Genomic DNA, 14,140 nt, shown 5'->3' with positions numbered 1-14,140 from the left:
GGGGGGGGGGGGAGTAATGAGAAGTGCTGAAAAATGGCAGCCAGCCCCATCATCTGCATGCAAAATTGGCTGGCTGCCTCTGTAAGTTGGGCAGACCCCAAGTCACAGACCTGCTGACTTCAAGAAAGCTACCACAGCTTGCACCAGCTGATGATCTGACCCTACCACTTTAGATAAGGCTGCACTGAAAACCATAATGAGAAAAGGGACAGGTAATTAAATATCATCATAGGCCTGTGAGGCCCAGCCATCAGTCAGGGCCCTTTTGAGCTTGACACTGTACAACATTAGAAAAAAACAGACCAATGATATCAGCCTAAATGGTGGCCAATCCATTCGTATGACAAGAGAAGACAAATGGGAGATAGGATACAGAGGGCTGGGGGAGTACAAGGAAACAATTGGACAATATTACTCAGTGTTGAGCTTGTAGTCACAACACACCAGCAACCTAACTACTGTTGAATGCTTTGTAGGCATGATAGCAACGGTGAGTTTGGAGGAAGGATATAACAGAGAATAAGGAGCAGCTTCATGGAGACTTATATGGAGCTTCTTCCAAACATGAGGGACAATATGAAAGCACCAGGGTGATTTAGACAACTTAACAAGTAGGCTATAAAGTTTAGGATAATGGGTTGGCCAGAGGCAGGGGCTACAATTTGACAATGAAGGACAGATGAAAGGTAGGGCAGGGAAACTCAATGAAGGCCTTGAATGTGAAGCTGAACAGCTTCAAAGGGTATTTGAAAAAGAAGGTGCATTTGAAAGTTTTTAGCATTATTCAAGCAGTATGGTAACTCACAGCAGTGGATATTGGATTATCAAAGGGGCCTGAGATAACCAGGAGTCCAATTTTGATTGAAATGCAAAGGGCACCTGTCTCTTAGGCCCATTCAAAAATCTCAGCTGGAGTAAACTACAAAAGTATGCAATCTGTTAAATTAGCGCTGTATGCTATTAACAACTAGCAACGGGCCATTTTTTTTACTGGTGCCAATCCAAAAAGCTTCTTGGAGTCTGTAACAGGGGACCCAAACACTGTCATTTGGGTATAATGGAAGAGGAGGAAAGGAGACTGTAACGGGAAGCCAGGGGAATCCTGTCTCCTTAAAAGGACACAGCATGTTGGCTGTATGGGGCTGAAGCTGCAAGAGGGGAGCCAGGTCCTTAGTTAACAGTGAAAACCCCCTGTGCTGAGCTGGGGAAGGCACATAACAGAAAGGGGGCATGGTTTCCAGGCATATAAACCCAGGGCCTGAACCAGAGCAGGCAGTCTGGCCCTGTGTAGGGCACGGAGAGGAGTTCCTGGGTGAGATGCCTGAAGCAGATGGGCTGGCAGGCACCTGAGTTATTCCCTGGAGCTCCCAGGAGAGAGCTAAGGAGAGCTTATGGCCTCTAGTGAGGTAACATCTGGATTGGCTCTTAGTTATGAAGCAGTGCCTTGTATCTATGCTAAAATTTAAGCTTTAGACCAGAGGACCAGATGTGGCTAAGAGGGGTGGACAGGAGACCACAGGGGTGCTGCAGGGTCACCCAGCATACAGCCCTTTCAAGGTCAGGGACATCAGGGGGGCTGAGCCAAACAGAGAGCAGCCTTGCCCTGGGCCAGGGATGGCAGGGGGTTGAGACTAATTACAAGACAGGGCTGAGGGGTCCGGGGACCAGAGACACAGCAAGGGCTGAGGATGAGCAGGCTGGGCCCACATTAGTGGGCCAGGGCTGGAGGTCTGCACCAAGAGAAAAGGGGAGCTAAAGCCAAGAGGGCTGAGTCCTCTACACAAGGACCAGTGTTGCCAACTCTCATGATTTTTGGCGTTGTTCTTAAAGGCTGTGCTTCGGGAATGTGAAAAACTTAGATATTTCTTTTATGTATATTTATATACATATAGTAAAAGCTGTGTTAACTGGCACTTTATTTGCCGAAAAACTCTATTAACCGGCATCCAAGCAACGCAGTAAAAGCGAAATGGGAAGTACCACTTCTGGGGGAGTTCCTGTTTCGCTGCTGCGAGCCGAGTTTTTCTTTACTACTTTTTTGGCCCATGGCCCAGGGCAAAGCAGCCTGTGTGGGAAAAAGCAGCTTGTGCAGGGCCTCCCTCTCTGTCCCCTAGCACACTGACGCTGAGGAGTGCACCAGACAGTGCACATTTGATTAACTGGAATATTTGATTATCCGGCATCCCCCATTCCCGGGGGATGCCAGATAACAGAACTTTTATGTATATACAAGAGCTAAGCTTTTCACATTCCCGAACTGCAGACTTTAAGAACAATGCCAAAAATCATGACAGCTAGCAATACTGAAGGACTGAACTGTGGACAGAGTAACATCTGCAAGGCATGTGCATGGCTGTAGGGGTGGAAGGCCGTGAATTTAGCCCTTATGACAAGTGGGGCCTGAGAAAACAGGCACAGAGAGAGAGAGAGCATCCTGGGCTTCCCCTCATTACCTTTTAATATCAAGGCATGACTGGCAAGAAAGCAGGGTGAGACCCTGGGAGGATGGAGTGGGAGCCAGGCAGGAGCATGGCAGCTACTAGCAGGCATCACAGCAGTCCTTGGCAGCTGTCCTGCTACAGACTCCAAAGGAACTCTGCTAATGTATACCACTTGAGGATCTGACTTTAAAAGGCAGCATACAAAGTGGATCAGACACCTACAATACCAAGGTATAAGGCATCTTAAGCCAAAGAAGGTGGTTCAGACAAACCAGATTGCATGCCTAGAACAAGTGAGAGAGAGTTTGACTCCATATCATAGTAGCTATGGCAGTGCTGGGAAAGGATGTGGGGGTGGTGATTTTATTTTGCTGAAGTGAAACTCTAATTCACAGCCACAAACTCAAAGATCCCCTTGGACTTGGTGAGCACATCAGTAATGGCAGTGAAACTACTGTGCCACAAGCCTTTTCCTATCACAGAAGCTCACAGTTTAACTGTTTCAAAACCAATTTAGTACATTAATTGCAAGCCATTATGTGAACACTCTTATTTCAGCTTTTAAAAAAATTGTATCAGACTCCCCTGGGACATTTTTCTTAAGTGAGTCTAAGAGTCATTAAGGCATAGTTTACTTTGATTTAACTTCAAGCAAAAAACCTTGTAAGCACTGAAATCAAAGTCTCCATACCACAGGTATAAGCACCTTGGTCTAAAAATACACCCTTACTTAGACCCAGGCGACTTTTTCCCTCCACCCTTACATTGACACTTTAAGGGCATCTACACAAGACCCTGTGATGATGTAGCAACATGCTACATCACCGTATGGCATACTATGGTAATGTAGTGATCACATGTGTCTACGTCGCTGTAGCTGCGTGTTCCTTGGATATAGTGTGCCACTACAGCAACACAGCGGTTAAATTTACCCATGCGCTGCACACACGGTGCAGTAACTACCCATATGGCGCTGTGCTTTAGTACTTCCAAAAGGAAGCACTAAAGCACGGTGTCATAGCAACGTTGCCATATGGCAATGTGTAGACACGCCCTAAGTGTGTGTATAAATAATACATCTCAAAAACTACATTAAGATTGTAATGTCAAACAACATTCAAAATTTATTAATGCCAAATTTAAGGCCACCTGTGCAATCTGGATCTATGTATTATGACACAGGTCTTAAACTACAAGATCACATTAAAATGTTAATATCAATATTACTACTGCTTCATTCAGTGTATTAGATGCTTGTGGAAAAAATCATGGTTGTGAGGGAAAGAAAACCATTGTCTGTAGAACACTTCATTTGCTACAGAAGCTGGAAGCCAGGCAAGGAACTGCAAGAAGAGGAAAGGAAGATCTAGTGGGTATTGTAGGCAAGTACTGTCATCGAGAACTAGATATTATCCCTGACTCTTCCAGAGAGTTCCTGTGCAATACTAAGCCAGTCATTTAAGCAAATGGTCACAACCAGCCACTAATTTTATGTTCCTCATTTTCTAGTTGTCCAGCATTAGGCATCTGACATTAGATTGTCAGAAGTGCTGAGCATTCATAGCTATAGCTGAAGTTGATTAGAGCTCTTTTTTTAATATATGAAGTGCTGTGTCCATGTAAAACTGCTAAGGATTCTTAAAAATCAGGTCCCATATGCCTAAAGTTGGACACCCAAAATCTTGGCTTTAATCTCTCTGGGTTTTAATTTCCCATAAAATAAATACGATTTCACTTCCCAGAGGTGTTGCAAAGATTCATTGAAGAGTGTAAAGCACTCCAGTATAATGAAGAGAGAGCATTAGAGAAATGCCTGGGAGAAAATTAATAACTCTGTTTGGTGCAGGATGTGAATGGACTGCAGTACAGAAGGTCTCTAGAGCCACACACTGTGTGATGGAGCTACAGAAAAATATTGAGTAACTACTCATTTATTGACTAAGGTGGAGTGCTGTAGGGAAAAACAATCTGTGATTATACCATTAGAGACTGTATCATAGTGGATTTGCACATGGGGCCCCAGGAAATACTAATTCTGGCTTTTCTTAGCTTTTAAGTGCTTGATGTTGCAATTTTATTGCTGTGTTAACATAGTGTTTATCGATGCAATTTCCTAAGATATTGGCTCTGTTTTTTTTAAGAAAAACGAACAGAAAAAACAGAAATCCTACCATGTGGAAATGACCCACAACTTAGGCTGTCAGAAGAGTATGCATTTTTAGATTTGCAATACTGACCTCTTAGTACTTGAGTTAGTGGGACAATGTAGTGGGAGGAGATTGTTATTTTCTTTGTGAATCAGCCATGATAAGTAAAAGAGATGCACACTTTGCCTGATCCTTCTGGTGTGTGTCAGGTATGTTCAGCATATGTTTACTCGATAAGTTTCTTAGGGTAGGTTAGGACAGTCATAAGCATGCCTTACCACTCTGCTTACATGCACATAGGCTCCAAGCCCATAAGTACACTCCTAAGACTGCTCAGGAATCACTTGCAGAAGCCACCCTCAAGCATGCTGGAATGTCTTCACCTGCATATTTCAGGGTTTGGATCATACAAGTGAGTGGAAGGAGGTGGGGCATGGTGGGGGTTGCCCCAGCCAGAGTATAATGCAACCATGGTGCAGACATATCCTTATAGGACTTTGGCACCCTTCTGCCTCATTTCTGGATTCCAAAGGGGCTTCAACAGGAGCTGGCTGCCCAGGGAACTTTTATGGTGAAAAGTGAGGCTGCTAGTAAGTGTTAGGTGCTTCCAGGGATAGGTGGTTAGCAGTTTTCCAGATCACAAGTTTGGACTTGGACATCTAAGTCCTGTTCTTCAAGCACTACAGTCCTTTTTTGTGGATCTGGCCCCAGTCATGAGGTAAGTGGGAACGTCTCCTCAGCCTCAAACCTTAGACTCCCTTCAGCAAAATCCATTTGGTCCGTAGACAGACGTGTATTTGAAGTGCTCAGAATCCCAGAGCGCTGGAGGATGCCAGAGGACTGGTGGAGTATATTGAAGTTTGGCAAAGTACTTTAAAAGGAAGCAATCAAAGATGTTCCCCATTTTTAGGGTAATTTTTGAAGACCTTTGGCCATTTTTAAAGTACTTTTTCAGTTATGAAGGTCTGAAGCCTTGCTGTTTGGAGAGCTTCAAAGACACTCAGCCTGCTTCAAATGGCATGTCTGTCCAGGGCCTTGCTTTGTTTGGGCTTCATTGATCTAGACCAAGATTGATGTATCTTTGCACTACCATAGCAATGTAAACAGGCATTACTCTCAGCCATACTCAGACCCTAGTGTGCTTCTGAGTCAGGCCATAATGTGTTTGTGAATTTGACTTTTACCTGCTCCAGGAGATGAGGGTTCAAACACACTGGACGAATCACTGCATGTGTTAGAAGCTTGCTCAGAGAGCTTCTTTTTTGCACTTCCATCTGCAGACTTATGTGATTTCTTTTTATTCTTCACAAGAATTTTATACATTAAGTCCATAGGGCTTGGAAGAGGAACACCAGCTTCAAGCTTTGAAGAAAGGAGAGATTTGTAACAAGAAAAATAAGCCTGTGGCAGCTCTCAGTACTTATCTGTATGATACAATGTACAGTTCTGTAATCCATAATGTGAACCTAATTTAAAATGAAGTACGGTTTGCACAAGAGGTAGTCTCACTGCTAAACGAAACAGTGCTACTGAGGGCGTTTTAGAAGACAAATAAAATATTCACTATGAAACGTCTAAGGTAATAACCATAATAAGTATTCTTTCAAATGTGAAAGCCCACATTCTAAAAGGACAGATGTGAGAGCCAATTGAGCTTTAGCGGATTATAATTCATTGTATCATGATAATCTCCACATCAAAAATCATATGCTTAAACCACTAATACCATACACTACTTAGCCACTCCTCCCCTCCCTCACAGCTTCTCTCTCATAAAGCAGTACAATCTAAAACAGAATCATGCAAATAAGAATTAATACAGATGTTTACAATCAGATAAATATGAAACCATCTTACTGGGTATTTCTCCAGCGTATCCATAAGCAGCGCATCTCCAAAAATTAGTCTGCAATATTCTGCCATTTTTGCCTGCTGCTTAGGACTAATGGGGGGGAAAAGATAGAATTAAATAAGGCTTATTCATACAGCTGACTGAAAGCAGCAGTAATGGAAAATCTAATATCCCTTAACGAGACATAATTTCCTGATCCTATCATTGTGAATTGTTCACAATGATCTAGATTCATCATGCTATTATTCTGACTTCTCTGACAGCCCTTATCACAGGGATCATACATGAAATAAAGGTGTTGGTCATTTGAATCATAAATAGTGAAACTGAACCTGTCACATTGAAATGAACAGTCTCACATACTTAATAGATTATAAAAACTGAATGTGTTGGTTCAGCGAGTGATAGGAATAAACTATAACATTAGTTGGCCTCTGGTAGACAACACATTTATTCAGTGTTTAAATGTTTTCTCCTTTGTGAGACTCTTATTTGTATTTACCAGGCATACTTTTATTTTTCCTCTTTGAATTTGCCATTTTAACATACATAACCTGAGGAGGTAAAGCAGAAGAAACAAAGAAAAGAAAAAGAATGACCCTTTTCAACTAAACTCCAGACATGTTTCAGAAAGTGACAACATGACTGTCTGTAGCATGATGTACAGACTGTCTGTAACATGATGTCTTCGTGGTTAAACTCACCATCCCCAGCAGTGGCATCTTCAGGATTGGTTTCCTGGGAAGTAATGGCTAGAGGCAGATCCAGGGGGGGTGCAGTGATACAGTTACACCCACCCTTTGATTCCTGGTCACCCAAAAGTTTAAAACCAACTGTCTAGCAGAAGCAGCAGCATTTCTATTCAGGCAGCACTGAGGGAATTAACTGGCTTCATGACATTATAATCTACCTGATTCCTTCTAAATTCTTCATTCCTAGGGTGTTAATGACCCTCTCTCTTTTTTATTGGTCTTTAAAGCTTTAATTAATTAAGTTATGCTTTCTTCTGCAATTCTGCTGTCTGTTAGCTGCTCCTGGAAACATAGCTCCTATTTCACAGTCCTGCAAACTGTTTCTAACTCCAGCTAACTCAAGTGTAGAAATGTTAATTCAAGTGAGCATTAACTCAGGTGTGGAAATAATGCTTAGTGAAGCATGGCTACACTGTCAAGATGCTCAGGATGGCTAGATTTTGTTTTATGAATCTGAAAGGGAGATGTACATTAATTCTAATGACTATAGAACTAATGAAACATCTTTTGACTATTATACCTCGTTTGTTGTGTTTTTATACATATGAGATAGAAAATACGTCAATAAAGTGGGTTTTTTTTCTTTTGCTTAAACTGAATTATATAATTCTAGCCCCCTAGGTTATTAGTAAAGCTTTTAGTTTTTTTTGTAACTGGAAAAAAATGGGTGTTGTGTTACATTTGATGATGTACCACACCATCTACACCCCTCCCTTGCACCTTTCAAAATCCTAGATCTGCCCATGTCACATAAGGCCATAGTCACCTTATGGTCAAGCCTACTTTAAAAAAACTCTTGCTGTTATAAGTATGTCGGTGAGGGACAATTTTTTTTTTTTTTTTACTGACAGAACTATGTTAGCAGAAAACTCTATTGTAAAGACAGCAATACTCGCATATTTATGCTTCTGCCAATGTAGATTGTATAGTTTCATCGAAGTGGCACAGAATATAATACCATAAGCATGGTTATGCCAGTATAACTGTCTTCACATTAGGAAGACCTAGCTATAACAACAAGAGTGTCCTTGGCTTTAGACCCGAGCTCTTGCAAGGGGTGGCTGAATGATTATTTTATCTTGCTGGTTAGGTCACAGTTGAGATTTCCTTTTATCCAGCACTGCCTGCATGTCTCAAGTTTTACTAGGGTAAATTATTCAATGGTTCCTATGACATCCACTATGAATAAGCCAAATGCAGTAAACTCTGCTTACAACTAATTTGCCCAAAATGCAACCCAAATGGAAAAATAATGGCTAGAGTGAAGGGAGTTTTAGGATTGCAAAGAGGTTATAGTATTTAGTAATACTACTTGCATAGCTCTAAGACACAGCTTGAAGCAAAAGTTTCTTACTCTTTTTCTACCTTCACACAACTGTGTCTTCGTCAATGTGCCCATTTAAAAAAATCTCTAGTCTCTTCTTATGCCTGCTTCTAACCTTTAAATAAATCCATTTAGTTTCTCCTAAGAACAAAACACAACTATTCCATAGCTACTTTGTTTTGCTGGCGAACTCTAGCTATTAGCAATTTATATCCATATGGAAGATACATAAGATCTGGGTAATGATTACATGCAATTATTTTTCATGAGAGAAAGGAATTTATAGTAATATAAAATAAAGTGTATTGGCAAGTTACCAGAAAAACCCGAAGCGTGAAAAAAAAACTTGGGAACCACTACAGCAAGCTGATTTCCTTTCCCTTGAGGTTGAAATGGCAACGGCCCAGGTGAGACAAAAAATGTTGAATCTACTTCTTGATTAACCTTTTACAAATAAAAACAAAGCTGCACTACAGAACTAATGAAACATCATTTGATTATTATGCACTCTAAAGCACTTTTATGCCACCAGGACTGGGAGGGTTGTTTAACAAGCATGAAAATCTGTTCAAAAGTGTTTAGATGTTGCTCCAGGTCTGCAATACACCTACCTACTTGCCTTATCAAGCACCTATTCTTATTAATCAGTAAGACTTCTTTTAATGCAGCTAATTATTCATTATGTGCCAGCAGTGTGCCAGGGGCTGGAAGGTAGCTGGTATCACATTGGAGAAATCAGAGATAAGATGTAGTTTAGATGGCATTTTAATCATAATCTGTATTTCCTGAAGCTCTGTATTGCTCTGTTTTGAGGTCTTGTTTTCAGCAGACTGTGTTTGTGATTAAACAGATATAACTGCATTCATTCACAAAAAATGTGGGTTAGGAGGTTATAATGATTCCACAAAACCATGAGAGGTTTTAAATGACAGCATGTTGATGCCCTACAGTATTTTGTTAAGTCTTTCTTTTAAATTCAGTCAGATCTGCAAGGAAGTTAAAACCCATTTTCAGCCTCAGGCATAAAATTAAGACAATGACTACAGCAAGCAAAATGACCTAAAAACCCTGGAGGAAGAGATGAGAGAGAAAAATGATTATGTGACTTGAGGATGCTGATGGAACAGTATAGTCCATACTGACTCTTCATCTACAAAAAGAGAAGACAGACAGACACAGACAGGCAATGTCCTTTAAAGTGGACTTCTGTATGGGGTATTTATTTTAACTCCCATCTCCAGTGGGGATCATTATAGACAAGTGAATCCTCATTTTCTGCAGACAGTACCTATATTTTTTTATTCCACACTCTTAGAAACTGTGGAGCTCAAAGGATATCCTCCTTTTACCCAAAGCATAGGTTTATCTAATGTTTAGAAACTGGCATAAAATCAGATTTTCAAGATTATATACCCGGAAAATTATAACAATTTTTTTCCATACATAGACTCTAAGGCACATCTTAAATTTAGGGGTGTCTTATATTTGAGTAAATATTGGGGGGGGGAGTGGTGTTAGACATGGTGTTCAGACAAAACAATGCAGGTTTCCCCCCTAACATGTGTTGCAACTAAAATAGCCTTAAACCTAAAATCTTACAGAAGCAGAGAATCATAGAAACGTAGGGCTAGAAGGGACCTCAGAAGTCCCCTAGTCCAATCCCCAAATCAAGTCATGATCATCCATCTCTAAACCATCCTATGCAAGTATTTGTGTAAATTTGACAATATTTCACTGTTACAAAAGATTAAAACTTTTTCAACCTCCAGACACGTCTTATTTGCTTAAAGCGCCCATTAGAAATCTTGAAAATCTGATTTTATGCCAGTTTCTAAACACCCCTGAATTTAAGATGTGCCTTAGAGTCTATGTATGGAAAACATTGTTATAATTTTCCGGGTATATAATCTAAATGGAGATTTGCCTTGAATTTCCCCCTCCCACTGCTACAGCAGGAAAGAAAAGGGGGGGGGGGGGGGGGGGGAGGCTTCTGGGCCTCTTATCCTCTACTTCCTCAACTTTTTCTCCCTGCAGTCCCTTCCCCCATTATGTCAGACTCTGCTCTCCCTGAGCACATAGAAGTGAGGAGCACATTTGAAAACACTGACTGAAATAAACATGCCTGTAGTCATTCACATACAGGGAAATTACTAGGAGTACCCATAGAATTAATTCATCTAGAATTTATCAGGCTGCATTTTACCTTTTTTGAAATTGCTGCAAATTTTAGCACAGATACTCCATAAACACACTTAATCAGCCCTTTTGTACCTACTTATATAAAGTGTAAACTATGTATGATATTAGTCCAAAGCCAAGATGTTCATGATTTACCATATAGTTCATTGGGCTGAGTCCCAGCAGTCAACAGTGTTTCAAGCCATGGTGACCAGAGAGTTCAGCACTGCTCAGTGTGTGTGTGTAACTCCAGATATCCCCACAAAGGTTTTGTGTGCTAATTAGCCCACCACTCATGACTGGAACTAAGTGTTTTTGTCACAAGTCCTGGGATCCTTCAAAAATGTATATATAGATGAGGGATAGGGTAACCTGGTTTGGCTCCATTTCATGGGGGGCTGGGCCATACTAATCGTATGTGACAGGCTGAGGGAGAGATTCTAGGTGAACAGATTCTAGGTGAACTGTTTGGGGCCCTGTTTGGTGATGTTTACCAAGCATTTAAAGCTAGTTAAGAAACAGGAATCATTGGAAATGGGAAAGGCACAGCTCAGCTATAGTATGGAGTGAAGTCGTCAAAGTCTATTTAATGTAGTGACTCACTATGACTTGAAAAAGAATGCTGCTGAGGGGGGTTGAGTGCAATGGGCACTGTCATATCTCTTATTCAAATGGCCTGCACTAACCTACCCTTCCCATCAGCCTTTTGGCTACGGTCAAACATTTTTGGCACCAAGGGGAGGGTGTCAGGGCTGGCTCTAGCCCTCCTGGTGCCAGTCTGGTATTACAGGACCTCCAGGCCCAGTGCCAGCTCCCTGCATAGGGAACACCTGACCATATTTTAAAGGGACATACAAAAGCAAAAAAACAAGCAAACAAAAAATGTTCCAATTAGGATGTCTGCTCAATATGGGCCATGTATTTTATAGCTATGCTCAGTGTTGGCTGCATTTAATCGACTTCATAGCTGGTTTCTATTACTGAGCACAAGCTGCTTTTGGCAGCAATTTAATGACAGACAATATATTTAATAAGATTTCCTTGTATGTGAAGTGTAGGGTGAATCTTGCCATGCTGATTAAGGTAAAATATTTATCTAATATTTGAACATAAATATAAAGAGTTATAGTTAACTATATCAGTCTGAAATTAGGCAGAAGGCAGAGCAGTGTGCACAGAGTAGGCTAACTAATTCAGAGAGGGATTAGTAAGAGATTTTCTTGGGACCTGCAGCACATGTAGCATCTGATGAAGTAGGTTGTAGCCTATGAAAACTCATTCTTCTCTGAACAAATTAGTCTAGGACAGTGCTTCCCAAACTTTTCCTCAGCGTGACCCCATTTATGGCCCCATTTCCTCACTCCCAACCCACAGCCCCCTATGTCTATGACCCAATCTCCTGATGTTGCGACCCCATTTGGGGTTGCAACCTATAGTTTGGGAACCACTGGTCTACGAGATGCCACACTGCCATGACTTCTACATATATATATATATACTCCAACCTCCCCTACACCCCGGCCACTCGCCACCTCGGGTTGCCGATCTTCAGGCCCCTTTTGGTGTCTTCAGCTCTTCCCCAACTCCTGCCCATTGCTCACCTGCTGCGTAACCAGGTCTTCAGGCCCGGTATATGGTCCGCGAGGACCTCTGGCCTGGTCCTTCCAGTAAGTCTCCCTATTGTTCTAAACTAATCACCCTGTGACGTTATGTGCCTATCCCACCACTGAGCTAACCAAGGTTCCTAAGCTAATGGGCCAGGAGGCCCGCAAGGGTTTCTCTGGCCTCTGGGCCACGTGGTTCACCCTGGGCTTGGGTTCCACCGCCCAGGCGGCTCACCCACTGGGGTGTCCGCGTCCCCTGGGGCCGGCGCCGGTCCACTGCCCAGCCCTGCTTCGGGTCTTAGTCCGCCCCTTGGTGTGGCCCGACAAGGCCCTGTTGGACCTGGCCCTCTATTACCTCTTCTCCAGATCCTCCGCGGGGTGCTGCCGCTGGCTCTGCTGCGAGTGCAGCTGCTGGTTCCCCCGTCGGCGTTGCCCCACCTTCACTGCCGGTTCTCCAGCTGACTCCGCTGCCGGCGTTACAACCAGCTTCCCTGCCGGCTCTGCTGCTAATGTTGCAGTTGGCTTCCCTGTCGGCTCTGCTACCAATGATGCAGCTGGCCTCCTTGCCAGCTCTCCTGTCGGCGTCTCTGCCGACTCTCTCGGAGCCTCTCCTAGTTCCGCCCCCGGCTTTCCATGCTGCCGGGTGCAGCGGCTGATTCCCTCTGAGTGAGGGCTCTTTGCTCCAGCCTCCACGCATCAGCTGCCCCTCCGTATCGTCAGAGCTGCTTTTAATGTCTCCCGGGCGGCGTCTCCTGCCCACGCTGCTCGGCCTCAGCTGGATATACGTGCGGCTAATCACTTTCACCGGTGGTTTCGCCGCGTGCCTCTCCTCTGGCTCTTTGGGCTCTACGGGAGGTAAGTGGGGCTCTATTTTTGCCCAGGGCCCTCCTGACCCCCGAGTTCTACTGGGACAATATATATATATATATTTAAAAAGAATAAATCCTTCTTTAACTTTCTATGGATAAATAGTTAATCTCTTATTTAAAAAGAGCAAGTCCTTCTTTAACTTTCCATGGAGATATATATATATATCTCCATGGAAAGTTAAAGAAGGACTTGCTCTTTTTAAATAAGAGATTAACTAAATGCATCATACCTGACTTTGCAACTACTTTAAATACATAATATGTATGGAGAAACAATTCTAATCCTATAATTTCTAGGGGTGATGGGAACTGATGTTACTAACTAACATTTGCTAATAGTCTAAGACATGTAGAAACAGAGCTGGTCAAAACAGGGCATTTCAACCTTTCAAAATGTGCTTTTATTCAGAGTAAGGGTGAAAATAAATAGGTTCAAAATTCCCTATATACATGGAACTCTGAAAAATATCTACAGCAGAAGAGTTTCACTTCAAAATTCTAATGCCTTCAAATATTATGTTAATTTGGAACTGCAGTACAGAGAATGAAGATACCCAGAAATGGTTCAACAACAAAGCAATATAACTAAAATATTAGGCAGAAATAGAACGTTTGATTAGAAATATTTTGTATACATTATACAGGACAAACACAGAGATTGGATTTGTTATTATTTCCTTTACTGAGGTTGTCTATTTGGGATAAGGACCATCTTTTCATTTTGTTTTTGTACAGTGCCAGGCACAGTGGCATCCTGGTTCAATACTGGAGCTACCAGGTAGGACTGCATTACTATAACCACCACCAAAAATAATAACAACCATAATAATAACAATAAGAAGAATATTATTATGTCTTACAAAAACTACTGGTACTAATACTCCTAACAATAATATCTAGTTTAATGCCAATCAGAAGAATTTTTATCCAGGTGGTGTCAATTCATGAAACCAGGACATACAAAGAAATGGGC

The 14,140-nt window shown here is 42.1% G+C and overlaps 1 protein-coding gene across 5 annotated transcripts in view; it reads right to left on the bottom strand.

The window, feature by feature from the left end:
* Positions 1 to 14,140, bottom strand: part of PLCB1 (phospholipase C beta 1) — a 737,260-nt gene that overhangs the window by 188,068 nt on the left and 535,052 nt on the right. For all 5 annotated transcript variants that reach the window (XM_025202227.1, XM_025202200.1, XM_025202212.1 and 2 more), the window contains exons 12-13: positions 6,446 to 6,530; positions 5,773 to 5,950 (exon numbers count right to left, since the gene is read on the bottom strand). In XM_025202227.1, the coding sequence (XP_025058012.1) occupies positions 5,773 to 5,950; positions 6,446 to 6,530 (263 nt within the window). The remainder of the gene's footprint in view (positions 1 to 5,772; positions 5,951 to 6,445; positions 6,531 to 14,140) is intronic.

This window comes from Alligator sinensis, unplaced genomic scaffold (assembly GCF_000455745.1).
Source record: "Alligator sinensis unplaced genomic scaffold, ASM45574v1 scaffold140_1, whole genome shotgun sequence".
NCBI classification, from domain to species: domain Eukaryota; kingdom Metazoa; phylum Chordata; order Crocodylia; family Alligatoridae; genus Alligator; species Alligator sinensis.
Note: the sequence above shows the minus strand (reverse complement) of the source record. Positions and strands in the feature narration are given on the sequence as shown.